Genomic DNA, 15,508 nt, shown 5'->3' with positions numbered 1-15,508 from the left:
TGAAGAAGAATGGATACATTTGCGTTATGGTGTTGGCCAAGACTGAAGAAGAATGGATACATTTGCTGGCCAAAAATCTTGACTGCAAGGAGAACAAACAGACTTGCCTCGGAAGAAGTGCATCCAGATGCTCCTTAGAACCAAAGATGGTCAGACTTGGTCTCACGTCCTTTGGACATGGTCTTAGCAGAGTCCCTGGAAAGGACATTGTACTTGGTAGAGGGACATTGACAAAGATCCTCGACAAGATGGGCCGACATAGCAGTTGGTGGGTATGAACCCCCAAACTGATGGTTAGCAGTTCAAGACTAACCTACAGCATCACCAGGGAGGTCATCCTAAAACCCAGTCACATTCTCCTCGTGTGTTGGTGTTATGTGGTAACAGTTCATGTCACTGCGGTTTTTCCCGGGGAAGTGCCGACAAGTCCTTCTCGACAGGTTTGTTACCACAAGAAAGGGAACCACACGCGTAAGGTTGAAAGAAGAGACAGTGCAGCTGGACAGGAAGCGGAGTTGGCTTCAATCATGAAGCGGGTCCCTCTGCGGTTTGAGGAAGAGGCTGGTCTAGGGGCATTACATCAGGTCTTATGGAGATCGGGTGATGGGATCCTATTGCCTCACATCAAGTGCCTAGCCTGTTTTCTCACTGGAAACATTGCAACCTGATTGGTCCTTGTACTGGTTGGTCTCATTGTCCACGGCTTGTGTACTTCATTATCATATCATGTGGTGTTAATCTATGGGTTATCTGGACATGACCTCTGGAATGGATAATGGAATGGGTCATTCAGACCTCTCATTGTCCTTAGCATGACTGATGGAATGGATCAGGTGAAGTGATTTGGAATAGGTCATTCAGATGTCAGTCGTAGTTCCTCCAAGCCTCTAGTTGACCCTGATAGTGGAGTCTCAAAAATGCCCCTCAACCTATAATTAAGCTGAAAATTTTAAAGGAAACCTGCCCTTTTGGCTTTTATGGTCTAACATATAGATGTAACGTGACAGATAATAACAGATACAAAGTCTGGCCAGGGGTCCATTGAGATAACGAAGTTGACATTTCATGTGAGCAGAAGGATAAGTATTTGAGCAGGGTGGGATTTGTTATAAGGAGCCCTTATGCTGGGGGTGGAATACTAGTTCCATCCTTATGATCCTCTTGGCATTGTAACACCTTCCGTGTGGCTTTGGAGGTTGCATTGCTTCCAATTTTTACTTGTGAAAATGAAGCTGAGAATTCCTGTCCTGCCTATTCCAGGCTGGGATATATGCGTTGGCATTGTCAGAAGTTAAACATGAAAAGTATAACATTATTGTCTGGTTATTTGTGATTGAAATGTATTCATGGACCATCATTATCAGCATTGTCTGGGAGCTGGTTAGAAATACCAACACTCTGGATCTCTTCTAGACTCCCCCAATCAGAATTTGCAGTATAACAAGATCCCCAGGTGACTTGCATGCACCTTAACATATGAAAAGCCCTATGTAGTTGGTTTAGAAAAGGCATTTGGAAGAGTTTGGCTTCCTGAGACAGGATCGCAGTTGGCATTAAGAAAGACAGTGATATAGAGGAGATGGTCAAAGGAGATGGAAGCCCTGGTGGTGGTGTGGCTATGCATTGGGCTGCATTCCTTAAGTTCACCTTAAACCCACCAGGGGCTCCAAGAGGGAAAAACGGCGCTTTGTACTCCCACGAAGAGGTGCAGTCTCAGAACCTCATAGGCAGTTCAGTTTTGTCCTATAAGGTTGCTATGAGTCAGCACTGACTTGATGGCAGTGATGTGTTGAGTCCAGTATCAGGCATTCATGGACAGGGGCAGTGGGGAAGGAAGCAGCGGAGAGATGAAGTTCCTGGAGGTGGTGTTTAAGCAAACCCGGGAGAGTGAAGAGTAACCAGTGTTGCTTGTGTTCCCATCAGTGTCAGGACATCTGGTTGTTGCTCATTTAAGTAACTTTCTCAAGTTCACACATCTATTAAGTAGGAAATCTTGAAGCTGATGTATACAGTGGTGGGATAGTCTGGGACAGTTTTAAGGATATGAGAGAAAAATAGATGACCTGTTTTAAATGAGGAGAGGGCAGCCCCATAGATGATGATTAGTGAGTGAGTAAATGAAGCTGCCCTTGGTTTTGAGGTGACTAGTTTGTTAAAATTGATGGGTAGAAGTCTTCTAAGGAGTACAGTGTCATAGATAATGGAATCCAGATTTTGGTTTCCATGGCAATAGGGAATAAAGTTGTGGATACGAAGATGTCTCATTAAGGAAAAATTAGTCACTGTAGCAGAGGGTGGATGAAGAATCAGGAGGGTTTCCCCTTCTAAGTTACCTAATGAGCAGCTGAATCTCTCCCCTGTTTAATCGGAGTTTGAGGACTTTTGAGGCCAGAGGGTTGTGCTGAAGAAAAGCCTGGGGATGAAAATTAAGAGTGTTGTATGCGGGCTGCGCTTGGCATGTTGGAGATGGTCCCTAAAGGTTTGCTGACAGGATGAACCCATTTCCAGTGGGGGTTCTTTAGGGGAAGACTGGACACTTTCAAGTGCTAGAGGCAGGGTGAGGGAAGCAGAAACAGATTTAGCTATTCTGGGAGTTAGAAATAAGTGCCTAGAAATAAAAAAAGATTGTTTTAGTCTGTGTGCAGCTTGCAACTGACGAAAATAACCGATGCTTTAGCATTAGTTCTCAGTTAATGTGCAGCATCTGTTCTCGGATGTGTTGGGGTCTTTGATCCTAGTTTTACACAAATGAGGAGATTGCTTAAATAAAAAAAAATCACAAAATGAGAAAAACCCTGAGAGATGTTAGTGAACACTGATTTCTAGGAGAAATCATGCACAAAAATGACTATTTTCAGCACTCAGTTATAATCATTAAGGGAGAACAGATGAGATGTCCTGCTTTTGTGAAGACTTACGGTCTCGGAAACCCACAGGGGCCTTTCCATCTTGTTCTACAGAGCTCTATAAGGTGGACATGGCAGTGAGGTCTTATAATCAGTGTATTAGTCTGGGTACTTAGAAACAAATCCACAGCAACTCATGTATAAGAGAGAGTTTTATGTAAAGAAAATGTGCATCACAAAAACATCCCAACCCAATGCTGCCCAAGCCCACAAGTCCAACATTAACCCATTAACCCAACACCAGTCCACAAAGTCCTCCACCTCATAAAACAGAGGCAATAATGTTGACTGCAGGAGGAAAGCTGAGTCAGTGAGCATGTAAGCATCTCAGCACTAGCAGGGGTCTCTACACGGCTGCTCCAGCACCCAGGGCTGCATCGGGATAGGTCCATGTAGCTTCTCCTTGGGGATGTCTTGTAGGAAGTCAATCTTTCAAGCAGAAGCAGGGAACTGCTAAGGCAGCTGCACCCTGGTGCGACCATCACAAATCAAGAGACTCCAGAACTAAAAAGGCGAGGCTCACCACCCATTTATCCCTCTGCCTTTCAGTTAGCCCCACATGTGATTATCGGCCAGGTTGGCACAATTAACTAACTCAATCAGTAAAGGGAAAATAATCTTCTCGTATTCCTAAGTTCAGGATATCCTGATAAAAAGCTTTAATTTAGAATTTTGACTACATTTTGGTATAAGAACACATTTAAGAGCAGGAGGTGAGCTGTTACCGGAGGTTGGAATCAACAGGAGGTGCAGCGTTCTCAGCATGATGCTGGTCTTTTTGTTGATCATTTGAATGTACAGGGATCTTAGGAAACTAGATCATGCTTATCGTTATGACCAAGTCAAGATTCCTTAATGTTAAACAGATACAAAATTGATGATCATTTATATTCTTCTTTTTACATTAATTTTAAAATTCAGAAAAAGGAAACGATCAATTAAAATCTACACTAAGATAAATTAAAGACTATAAAATGAGGTCTACTTTTAAAAAATAGTTATTGAAAACCGCCATAAAGAAGCTTTGATGTCATATAACTAGAGACACCCAAATCTCCTGGTTGACAAGCTCGGTGGGGCATTTAGGCAGGGCTCTTTTGCGGATAGTTCTCCTCAAAGGAGGCCTTGGCAAGACTAAAGATACTCTGGAACTTCTCTTTAAAGTCCATGCTCAGTCACGCAGCAAGGTGGGTAACCTTGCCCCCTGAGGGAGCCCAGCGGAGTGTTACGCCAATGAGGAAGAACAGTTCATGAATCCCAGAGCAGTCCGACCCTCTTACCTTGGCTGGGTAGATTGTGCTTCACTGAGCCCTTTGTGGTAACTATCATAAGACCTAGCTTGTGGTCCCGTCAAGAACCCTGGAGACGTGAGCAGGTCTTGTTGGTTCTCGGGGTCTGGTAGAAGTCAAGACTGGGCATGTAAGCCTCCGGCCCTGCATGTGTTGGCATGTTTTATAGTCCTATCCACCAGCACTAGCCTCTCTGAGACCCTTTGTATGTCAGAAAAGTCTGAATGATTCTAGGAAATCAAGTAATAATAAAATGATGGGTGTGATTTTAACCTCAGGGAGGAATTTCAACTTGAAAGCCTTAAGTGATGTTTTCATGACTTTGTTTCAGTCCCTGAGAGAACATTCTTCTTTTAATCTTTTAAAAAGTCTACGGAAAGTTTTCCTTTCTATCCAGCAGCACTTCATGAAATGGTAAAAATTAATATTTACTTTTTTGGGAAAGTAAAGTTTCTTTTCACATTTTATAGGCAATGATGAGACTAAACCTCAAACTAGAGGCCTGGGGACGCCTGGGCGCCTTTCCTGATGGCCAGGGGAGGGCCTTCCAAGTAGCCTTGGGGCTGGGTATTGATTGATAAGGTGTGTGAAGAACACACTGATCAAGGTTAGAAGGCATAAGCTTTGGAATCAGAAAGACCTGATTAAGTTCTAATTCTGATTCTCACTATTGTATCTTGTTCCTCACTATTTCCCTTCAACTTTCTCATCTGAAAAATGGGTTTTGAATACTACTTACCTGAGAGCATTCTAATGAGAATTCATAAATTAATCTACCACCTACACAATCTCAGCTTGTTATATTGTGGTGGCTGTGATCCTGGAAGCTGTGCCAATGGTATTTTTTTTCCCCTAACAAATGGTAGTTATTACTATTTTATTATTGGAGTCAAAGCAAAATTATATTAATATTTAATTACAGCAACACCTGGCGTCCGTGATAAATGCAGAAACATTAGATATAACAACACGGGTATAATCATACATAGGTATAGTGTTGCAATTAGAATCTTACACGCAATAACAGAAACAGCTACAGGAAGTCAGGAAAATATAAATGCAGCAATGGAACTGTAGTAGCACACGGCGCCAGTTACAAAGACACATCACAACCTCTAGTCACACCAAGGCAGATAAATCACAAGCAAACCCATAGTTGTAACAGTAACCACAGATCTATAGCCATACATATATATAGTACAGTAATATATAAATAATGATCTACGACTGGGGAGAAGTTGCTTTCTCCAAGTAGAGTCAGATTAATGACGTGGCTAGATCAGAGCTTGGGGGACCTTCTTTTGCTGAGGTGGCATGATTAAAAGAAGGGGGACATAGCTGCAAATATTCATTAATAGTCAGATCATTGAATATGCAAAGGATAACTGGGGATTGTAAAAAATGAAATGAAACATATAAAAATCAATAAGCTGGGCATCAATGAGCTGGAATGGACTGTTAGTGACCATCTTGAATCATATGGTCAACTCTACTGCAAATGACAACTGAACGGCGAACAGCATCACATTCATTATCGAAAAAGCCACTTCAAGATCTGTTCTGAAATACAACACCGATAGTGCTAGGATAATAGCCATACCCTGTCATGTAACTATTATTCTAGTTTATGAACAACCACTATTTTAAAAAAGTAACAGTTTCATTGACACATAATTCACATATATAATTCACTGGTTTAAACATATTCAGCCAATGGTATTTAAACCGAAACAGGGTCACCCAGCTGGATAGGTTTCAATGACTTTCAGCCTAATCAGAAGCCCTGGTGACAGAGTGGTTTGATGGCACCAGCTGTGCTGTGAGAGAAAGACAGGCTTTCCACTCCCGATGAGCCTTTCATTCTTGGGAACTCACAGGGCCAGTTCTATCATGTCCTATAGTGTTGCTGTGACTCAGCATTGACTCGGCAGTGAGTTTAATCTTTCTTTTCTTCTTTTCTTCAGACTAATATAAACTAGGAAGAGTGGTCTATGAGGATAAGACAAAAAGTATTTTTGCATAATCATAGGAACGAACCTTCATTGAAAAAAATATCGAAGTGTGAAACTATGCATCTTGACATATCAGTGTTTAGACATTACATCTAGATCAGTGTTTTCCAAATTGTATGATACCACTCCCTGTACCCCTACTGGGCATTATAATGATTCAGGGGAGCTGTAAAAGTAGATATGTTCCCTTTAGCCTGGAATATGAGCTGTAGTACAATAGTTTTTAATTGCCAGGAGGGCACCGAGTTATTTTTTTTTCCTGAAAAAGGGGTGGCATGCTAAGTAAACTTAGGGACATCCTATCTAGGCCATTCACTTCAGAAAGTGGTATTCCTCTTTCTCTAATCCTTCACTAGCTAATACTGTACTCTTTGATTTCTGCCATGTTTTGGCATTCGTGAGAGACTCAAATGTGTTCCTTTTAAATGTTCTATGAACTTTGGGAGCAAACAGAAGTCTGAACGAGTAAGATTAGGGCCGTGACATGGATCAGGTAGTATCCCAATGAAACGTTCATAGGACAATCTTTGCTACCCTGGAAGAATGAGCGTGTGCGTTGTTATGACTGAAAATACATATTTCCAGAACTATTTTCTTACAGTACAGTTTTCCATTTTATTAAATGGGAGTTTTAATACTTTTACATATTTATTTCCCAGATGATTTTAATGTACAGCGGTTAGTGCTTGGTGCTATAGTCTCCGTAATAATTGCGGTTGATTTTCTATGTGAAGGCTTGTGGGAGTTGAGAACTTTTAGTTATTCCCTTTCCCAAATGGGTATAACCAGGATGTAATCAACTTACCTCCTTTCCATGAAGTGTGACTCTTTTCCTTTCTACTCCTCAAAGTGTCTGTGTTAGGACAGGTTGATTCGAGAAACAAATCCAGAGATACTCGTATGTAAGAGAGAGCTTTGTATCAAGGAGCAATTTGAGAAAACATCCCAGCCCAGTCCAGATTAAGTTCTTAAGTCTGATACTAGCCCATATGTTGGATACTAGTCCATAAATTCTTCTTGCCCAGTGCATCACCGGGCTGTGTCCACGGGTCTCTGCCTCCTGGCTTGTCAATAGGAGGTGAAACAGACATAGAGTGTGGCCCTCCTCCAGGGAGAAAGAGAGGAAATTCCTAGAATCCTCATGAGAAGCCCATGTCCACAAGGAGGCATCAGGCTGTGACCTGATTGGCAGACTAAACTCCACCCCTTCAGTCTGTTTATCAAGTTGACATGAACGTTTGTAACTACCACAGTGTCTTACTGGATTATTTTGTTCAACTGACCTGAACTCAGCCCATTGTAGGTGAGATTCCAGGCCTCAGATGATTGTCTCTCTTCTCTCTTCACTCTGGGAAAAAATACAAATAAGTAGCGGTATCAAGACCCTAACCTGGGGGATCCCAACCATTCCAGCCTCATCCACACCCCTCCATCACTCAGCTCCATGAAACCTCCAGGGACGTGAGGTTTATTTTGATCAAGAGGAAACTCTGTAATATGATGCCGGTTTGATACGATTCAAGCAGTAATAGCTGGCTGCTTTGACTTCAGGCTTTGAATATTAAGTCCTGGAAGTGCTGATAGAATGAATAGGTCTATGAATTCACATGATTCTGAAATGGTAAATCATCACACTTTAAAATCATCTTTGCTTCTACATATAATTGCCACTTTGCCTCACTTGTATTTTCATATTGCAGGAAATTTTGGTGATTTAAATAAGAAAGCGTGGCTATTTGCTTGCTCAAAAAGTTTACTTTGGATTAAAAATTGGGGTACCTATTTTATTGGTCCTGTAGTGATTTATTTATAAGCTTTCAGGTGAAAGTAGCATTCAAGAACATCGCTAACGTCTTATTAAAATCAATGGTAATTGTTTCTTTTGTATGTATTTTTTGACTTCCAGGTTTTCAAAACCCTTGGCACAGATGTCGTGAAGTCTGCATTTGAAGGTTATAATGCTTGCGTCTTTGCGTATGGTCAGACTGGCTCTGGAAAATCGTACACTATGATGGGAAATTCTGTACGTTGTTTGCACGGTGTGGGGAGAACATTTCTTGTTATCTCTCTGTGGACTGACAGGATTAGCTCTTATCTACTTGGTCTGTAATAACTTGCTTTTCATGGGCTGATCAGTCTTTCGTAATAAGATAATAAGTTGAACTCTATTTCTTTTTGGAGGCTTAAAGTTAAAAATAATTTTTAAGTTTATGTGCATGAATAATGGATAGCAGTCCAGTTCCTTTTCTATTTTTAGAGGCCTTATAATAGGATAAACAAAGTATGCGGGGCACACAAGTAATTATTCTTCTCGTCTGCCAACAACAAGTTTATATAGAATTATGGAACTCTGTTCTTTTTATTTGTTTTGGAACTCTGTTCTTTCAAACATTATTCAAAACATTTCCCCCCAAGAAAAATACAATAAAATCTAAATCTTTGGTGAAAAGTTACTATATAAATTGAGCAAATACATAAAAATTAATCAGTTAAATGACAATGCTTCAAAAAGTTCATGGAAGCATGGAATTAAAGACTAGGCTTTTTCCATGAACTTTTTGAACCCTCTTCATATATTTCATACATAATTTTCACATTTATATATGTAGAATACAGTAGTTATGCTGTATAAATGAGAAGGCATTCATGTTTTTTGACATGTCCCAAATGTAGAGTAGTAAAAACTAGACATTATTAGAAGGACATTATCTCTCTCTCCAGATTCAGATAGTGTTTATGTTTTATTATTCTGTATCACAGTGAAAACTTTGTCCAGTGACTTCCCAGACTTATGGCATGATCTAGACGTGGAGATATTGCCAGAATGTGGGCACCGTATTGCCTTTATGCCGAAGGTTTAGTGGTCCATGGAAGTAGTGCATTAAAGGATGAGAGCTCTTTCTAGATGCAATAATTCCCTTTTTGTAGCCTTGCTTCTTAAATCGAGGCGTTTCTGTTATGTAATAATTATATACATGCTGTGCTATGAATCCTCAATGCTGAAAAATAGAGAAGAACAACTGAGAGAAAACCAATAAGTGAATGAATCACTGATCATTTCGGGAGATTTGTGTTACCTCTCATCTGCTTTTCTCTTCCTACTTTTCCGATTGTGTCTTGAGAAACAAAGCTATCTTTCAAAATTAAATTTACCTGCTGAGTCCCTGGGGGCTTTTTATGAAAGTTAAACATTTACAACAAAAAAACCATACTCACAGCTATCAAGTTGATTCCAGTGTATAGGGCCCTGTCCATTTATAGAACTCTCCTGATCTCTGACCATGCACTTGAGCACGGCTTGAGTATTCTTTAACATATTTTTAAATAAGAAAAAAATATGGTGAGAGACCTATTTATTCTGGTTACTAACTGCTATAGATGAATAGTACAATTAACAAAATTCTCTGAACGCAGTGATAATATTACCTTCATTTTGAGGGTTGAGTTGGATGTATGTAGGGAGGAATGTAGCTTCAGAAGAAAATATCAGATCCAGGTTCTGAAACTCGATTATCTAGTTTTTTGACAAGGAAATGTAATCAGCTTAATAGTAATGAGTGAATTATGAATATTGGTGAATATTGTGCCTACTTTGTATAACTAATATGATGTATTAAAATTCTCTTGTCTTGTAAGGCCAATCTAGGAATTAGTACATTAATAAAAAACAAAAAGCAAAAACCAGCCATCAAGCTGATGCTGACTCTTAGTGGCCCTGTAGGACAGGGTTGAACGGCGTCTGCGAGTTTCTGAGACTGACTGCTCATGGGAGTAGAAAGCCCCGTCTTTCTCCCTTGGAGCAGCTGGTAGTATCAAACTGCTTACTTTGAGGATAGTAGCCTAGTGCGTAACCCCCACCTATCAGACTCCTTAGTACGTTAATGGTGGGGTACAATACAGAAACCTGTGCAGATCCTTTTTAAGGGGGAAGCCTGCCACAGAAGAAATGTACATATATTTTCCACTAAAGCGAGCCCTAGAAAAATGGAAAGACTGCACCCTGTCAAACGTGGGAAACGACAACGATCCAGAAACACAAGGCAGTTTCTTCCTAATTCTGGCTCTCACAGGTTTCATTGTACACATGTAATGCTGTATTGTCACCTGCGTCTCAAGACAAGTATTACCTTTGAGGAAAATCATGCCCAGCGAATTATTTCACCTTCTTTAGTCATTTGCTTAGGTCATCTAGCTGACATTTATTCTATAGCTGTACACAGTCTTGTTTGAAAGAGTACGTCTCCTTGTGCCTTGATTTAACTTAACCGTTGATAACGTTCTGCTACCAAAGCCCTAGCTTGTAGAAACATCAGGTCCGATCCTCTCCTTTCAGAGAGTAGGAAGGAGTCCTGGAAGAGCAAATAGGATATTTAGAGGCCCAAGGTAGTTAGGACTGGGGTTGGCATGAAGGACCCTTGGCTACTTTTGTTTTTTTTTATTTTTACTTTCTGTTTCAGGATGATTCTGGCTTAATACCTCGGATATGTGAAGGGCTTTTCAGTCAAATAAATGAAACCACCAGATGGGATGAAAGATCTTTTCGAACTGAAGTCAGGTAGGTCCGTGGTCTGAATGACTGAGTGTGTTCTTCATTGGGTCCAAGGCTGTTTGTTCTGCCTTTAGAGCATGGAAATTAGTAAGACCTTCAACTTTCTAAAGAAAGAGTGTAACTTTGCCCTTTCCCATAAGGGGTCCCAGTGATGCTGTTGGTTAAGTGTTGGACGGCTAATTACAGTTTCACTGGTTCAAATCCATGAGCTGCTCTGCAGAAGAAAGATGAGGTTGTCTGCTCCTGTAGATTTACAGCCTCAGAAGCCTGGTGTTGAGTCCTTAGGAGTTGGAATCAACTGACTGGCAGTGGGTTGTTTGGGTGTATTTATGGTACTTACCACTAATACTGCCATCGAGTCAATACTGACTCATAATATTAAAGTGTTAACTCTGACTTGAAATCTGACTTAAAACCTTGCCACTTGATCTCCCCTCTGATACACTTTGGGCCTGATCTGGTTTTTAATATATTCTTTGTGTGTGTGTGTCTCATATTGAGGTTTATCTCTGCTGTATTTTGTCATTGTAGGTAGTCTCTTGAATCTTTGTTATGTGTTTTTTATGATTTCCAGTATATAAATGCTAGGATAGATGAACATATAGAGACAACAACTAGAGTAAGGTTTCCTGAGGGGTGCGGTGGAGAGGTAGGGGTGGGGTATAAGAAGGAGCTGATATGAAGTGGGGAGCCAACAAACCCAGGAACAAAGGAACAACAAGTGATCTAAAATCAATGGTGAAGAGGGCATAGAATGCCTGTAGGGGTTTGATCAAGTGCAATGTAGCCGAGGGGAATTACTTAGAGATTAATGAAGGTCGAACATGGTAGCAGGACAGGAGGAAAGTAATAGGAAATAGAGGAAAGAACTAGGAGGCAAAGGACATTTATAGGGGTCTAAATACAGGCATGTACATATGTAAATATATTTATTAACAATATGGATACAGGTCTATGCACATGAACTTCTATGTTAAGTATTAGGTAGCAGGCGGACATTGCACCACTACTCAAGTACTTGCTCAATGCAAGAATGTCGGGTTAAAGGGGAGAGGGAATCCCACAAAACATCACAGGTCCGGTAGGCGCAATTGTACAGTGATAATAAGAAATTTTGTAAAGTCATTGCATGAGAGTTAAAAGATGGAGTCAAGTAATGGAGTCAGACGCAATTCATGGTAGCATTGCTCACCTCAGCCCCACTTGATGGTCCTCGTGGAGGGAACTTAGCTGCCAGAGTAGAAGCAGCTGCCTCCTCCTCCTCCTCCTCCTCCTCCCAAGAACCATGGAGCCTCCTTATTTATTGCTAACCACGCATCATATTACTTTAGGGGGATACATCACAGCATCATGCGTCACAGAGAGGGGCAGTACAATTCATCCCTTGGGCGGGTTTGATCATTCTGGTGTCTCATACAATAAAACAGACAATTACTATCCTGGGAGGCATGCAAGCCCCCTGATAGCAGATAACAACCTATGTCATAGGGAGGGGTTGTAACATAGGCAATACAAGCAATAGGAGGGGGATGACCTAGGGGTGAACGCATAATAGTAAGTGGAGGGAATAGGGGGGCATGTGTGGCAAGATGGGTGGACCCTGGACTCAATGAGCTTAGTCATCATAGAGTGGTCCCGAGCTTGCCTTTAGGCGCTGCTTCAAGGGGACAATAGCAGAAGGGACTGGGCCCTACTTAGGGTGAGTCAGACTATACAGTCTGGTTGCTTTAGATGGCTCATGTTAAGGAGAATAACCTCTGACCTACATTCACTGACCGCCCAGTGTACAGTCATTCTCAAGCGGCTAAGTCTGGTACATAATTTTGGGGGAGACAGCTTGAGAGAAATCCTTCTGTTCCCCACACAAGAACACTGTTTTCTAATAACCTGGCATTCTGTGATGCTCACCTTCCCAACATGATTGCTGAAGACAAAAATGGGTACATAAACAAATGTGGTGAAGAAAGCTGATGGTGCCGGGCTATTAAAAGAGATAAACAAGAGGCCATCTAGCTGGGAAACAACAAAGCCCACATGCAAGAAGCACACCTGCCTGAGTGATCATGAGGTATCAGGCATCAGAAGACCCCAAACAAACAATCATTTTGATGTGAGCAAGTAGGGGCAGAGTAGAGACCCAAAGTCCATCTGTAGACAATTGGACATCCCTTCACAGAAGGGTCACAAGAAAGGGATGAGCTAGCTAGGGTGCCGTATAGCTCCAATGAAACATACAACATTCCTTTAGTTCTTTAATGCTTCCTCTCCCTTACTATCATGTCTCCAATTCTACCTTACAAATCTGGTTAGTCCAGAGTATGTACACTGATACAGATAAGAGCTCTTGACACATGGAATCTAGGACAGATTAACTCCTCAGGAACAATAATGGGAAGGATGATAGCAACATATGTACAAATGTGCTTGACACAATGGATGTATAGATTGTTATAAGAGGCCCCAATAAAATGATTTATTTTTTAAAAAGGATGTGATACCAAGGAGTTAAAAAAAGAAATGTTTTGAAACTGATTTTGATAGCAATTGTGTAATATTATTGCTTCCTGTGATTGAACTATGGAATGGGATGGTGTCTAGAGTAAAGACTAATAAAATGGTTTGGAAAATAAAAACAAAAACTGATTCATCAGATCCTATAGGGCAGGGTAGAGCTGCCCCTTTTGAGTTTCTGGGACTGTACTCTTTTTTAAAATTTAAAAAAAATACTTTTATTAGGGGGCTCTTACATCTCTTATCACAATCTGTACATTTCTCCAGTGTGTCAAGCACATTTGCACATATGCCACCATCATCATCTTCAAAGCATTCTCTTCCACTTGAACCTCTAATATCCAATCCTCATTTCTTCCCCCTCCCTCCCTCCCCTACCCACCTTCCCTCAGGAACCCCTGATAAGTTATAGATTATTTTTTCCATATCTTACATCGTTCTCAGTCGCCCCTCACCCACTTTTCTATTATATGTCCCTCTGGGAAGGGTTCTAGGTTGATCCTTGTGATCAGTTCTCCCTTTCTCTTCCCACCCTCCCTTAATCCTCCTGGTATCTCTACTCTCATTGTTGGTCCTGAGGGGTTTATCTATGCTGGATTCCCTGTGTTTTGGGTTCTTATCTGTAGCAGTATGCATGTTCTGGTTTAATCCAATTTGTAAGGTAGAATGAGGTCATGATAGTGGGGGGAAGGAAGCACCAAAGAACTAGAGGAATGTTGTGTGTGTCATCAGTGCTGTACTGCACCTTGACTGGCACATCTGTTCCCTGTGACTCCTCTGTGAGGGGATGTCCAACTGTCTACAGATGGCATTGGGTCTCCATTTCTTGTCCTCCCCCCTTTTATTCTGGGTCTTAGATGCTTGATACCTGATCCCATTGACACCTCATGATCACTCAGGCTGGTGTGCTTCTTCTATGTGGGCTTTGTTGCTTCTGAGCTAGATGGCTGCTTGTTTATCTTCAAGCCTTTAAGACCCCAGGTGCTATATCTTTGATAGCCAGGCATCATCAGCTTTCTTCACCACATTTGTCTTTGTCTTCAGCGATTGTGTCGGGAAGGTGAGCATCACAGAATGCCAGGATTATTATAACAAAGTGTTCTTGTGTTAAGGGAATACTTGAGTCAAGGCCCAATGTCCATCTACAACCTTAATTCTTAACATATAGATATGAGTACATAGTACTATTCCCCTCTCATTATGTATATGTTTACAGAAAGCCTTACTATCTGTCTCTCACTGAGCACTTGGTGGTTTGTAACTGCTGACCTTGTGGTTAGCAACTCCGTATGTCATCCGCTATGCCACCAGAGATCTTTTATTTACGATAGGTGGAAATAAAGCTTAAAACACTTTAAGTTTCTAATGACAATCATGACCAGGATGTGGGAGATTGGTTGAAATAACCCCATTTGTAAAGAAACTGAAATGTAAAGTATTTATGTTACGTGGACTAAGCTTATCCTTTTAAGCATGTCTAAGTAAGTTTTCCATTAGTATGTCTAATTCACTAGTTTTATACTTTTAGCTGAATCACGTTTGTGCCCTTCTTTAGGTTGGCAGGCATACTATAAACCTAAATGGTGACTTCGATGATTGTGGTGCTCACTTCTTGAAATTATATCTGGTGGCCAGTCAGCAAACATGACAGTCTAGGGCTTCCATGTCTGCGTTACCTCTCAGGGCGGTGTGGCCATGTACATGTTATTTAAACCACCTAAACTTCTACTGCCTAACCTTTGAAGTGGGGATAGTAATAGTAGCTACCTTTGGTTTATTGTGGGCATGACATGAAATAATTATCACAGCATGGATGCACAGTTTCACTTATAAAATAAGTTTCTTTTGCTTTTAATATTGTTATTCATGCCCCAAGAGATTTTTCTGAATTTAATTCTATTTAAAATTTTAGCTATCTAGAAATTTATAATGAGCGTGTGAGAGATCTGCTTAGGCGGAAGTCATCTAAAACTTTCAATTTAAGAGTCCGTGAGCATCCCAAAGAAGGACCTTACGTTGAAGGTAAGAGTTTGCTTTTTGGAAACTTGTCTTAACAAAATAAATGTACCATAATGTTTGTGGTGGTGTGGAAAAATAGATATATTTTTTGACATCTTATTCCTTTTTTAAAAAATCGTTTTATTAGGGGCTAATACGACTCTTATCACAATCCATATATACATCAATTGTGTAAAGCACATTTGTACATTCATTGCCCTTGTCATTCTCAAAACATTTGCT

The 15,508-nt window shown here is 40.8% G+C and overlaps 1 protein-coding gene across 2 annotated transcripts in view; it reads left to right on the top strand.

The window, feature by feature from the left end:
* The window catches only part of KIF16B (kinesin family member 16B), a 245,950-nt gene that overhangs the window by 15,049 nt on the left and 215,393 nt on the right, over positions 1 to 15,508 (top strand). For both annotated transcript variants that reach the window (XM_004697819.4, XM_045295431.1), the window contains exons 4-6: positions 8,114 to 8,230; positions 10,665 to 10,762; positions 15,180 to 15,289. In XM_004697819.4, the coding sequence (XP_004697876.1) occupies positions 8,114 to 8,230; positions 10,665 to 10,762; positions 15,180 to 15,289 (325 nt within the window). The remainder of the gene's footprint in view (positions 1 to 8,113; positions 8,231 to 10,664; positions 10,763 to 15,179; positions 15,290 to 15,508) is intronic.

The sequence above is a fragment of the Echinops telfairi genome, unplaced genomic scaffold (genome assembly GCF_000313985.2).
Source record: "Echinops telfairi isolate 266 unplaced genomic scaffold, ASM31398v2 ScPeMD7_5592;HRSCAF=6446, whole genome shotgun sequence".
NCBI classification, from domain to species: domain Eukaryota; kingdom Metazoa; phylum Chordata; class Mammalia; order Afrosoricida; family Tenrecidae; genus Echinops; species Echinops telfairi.
This window is presented reverse-complemented; position numbering and strand designations above follow the sequence as displayed.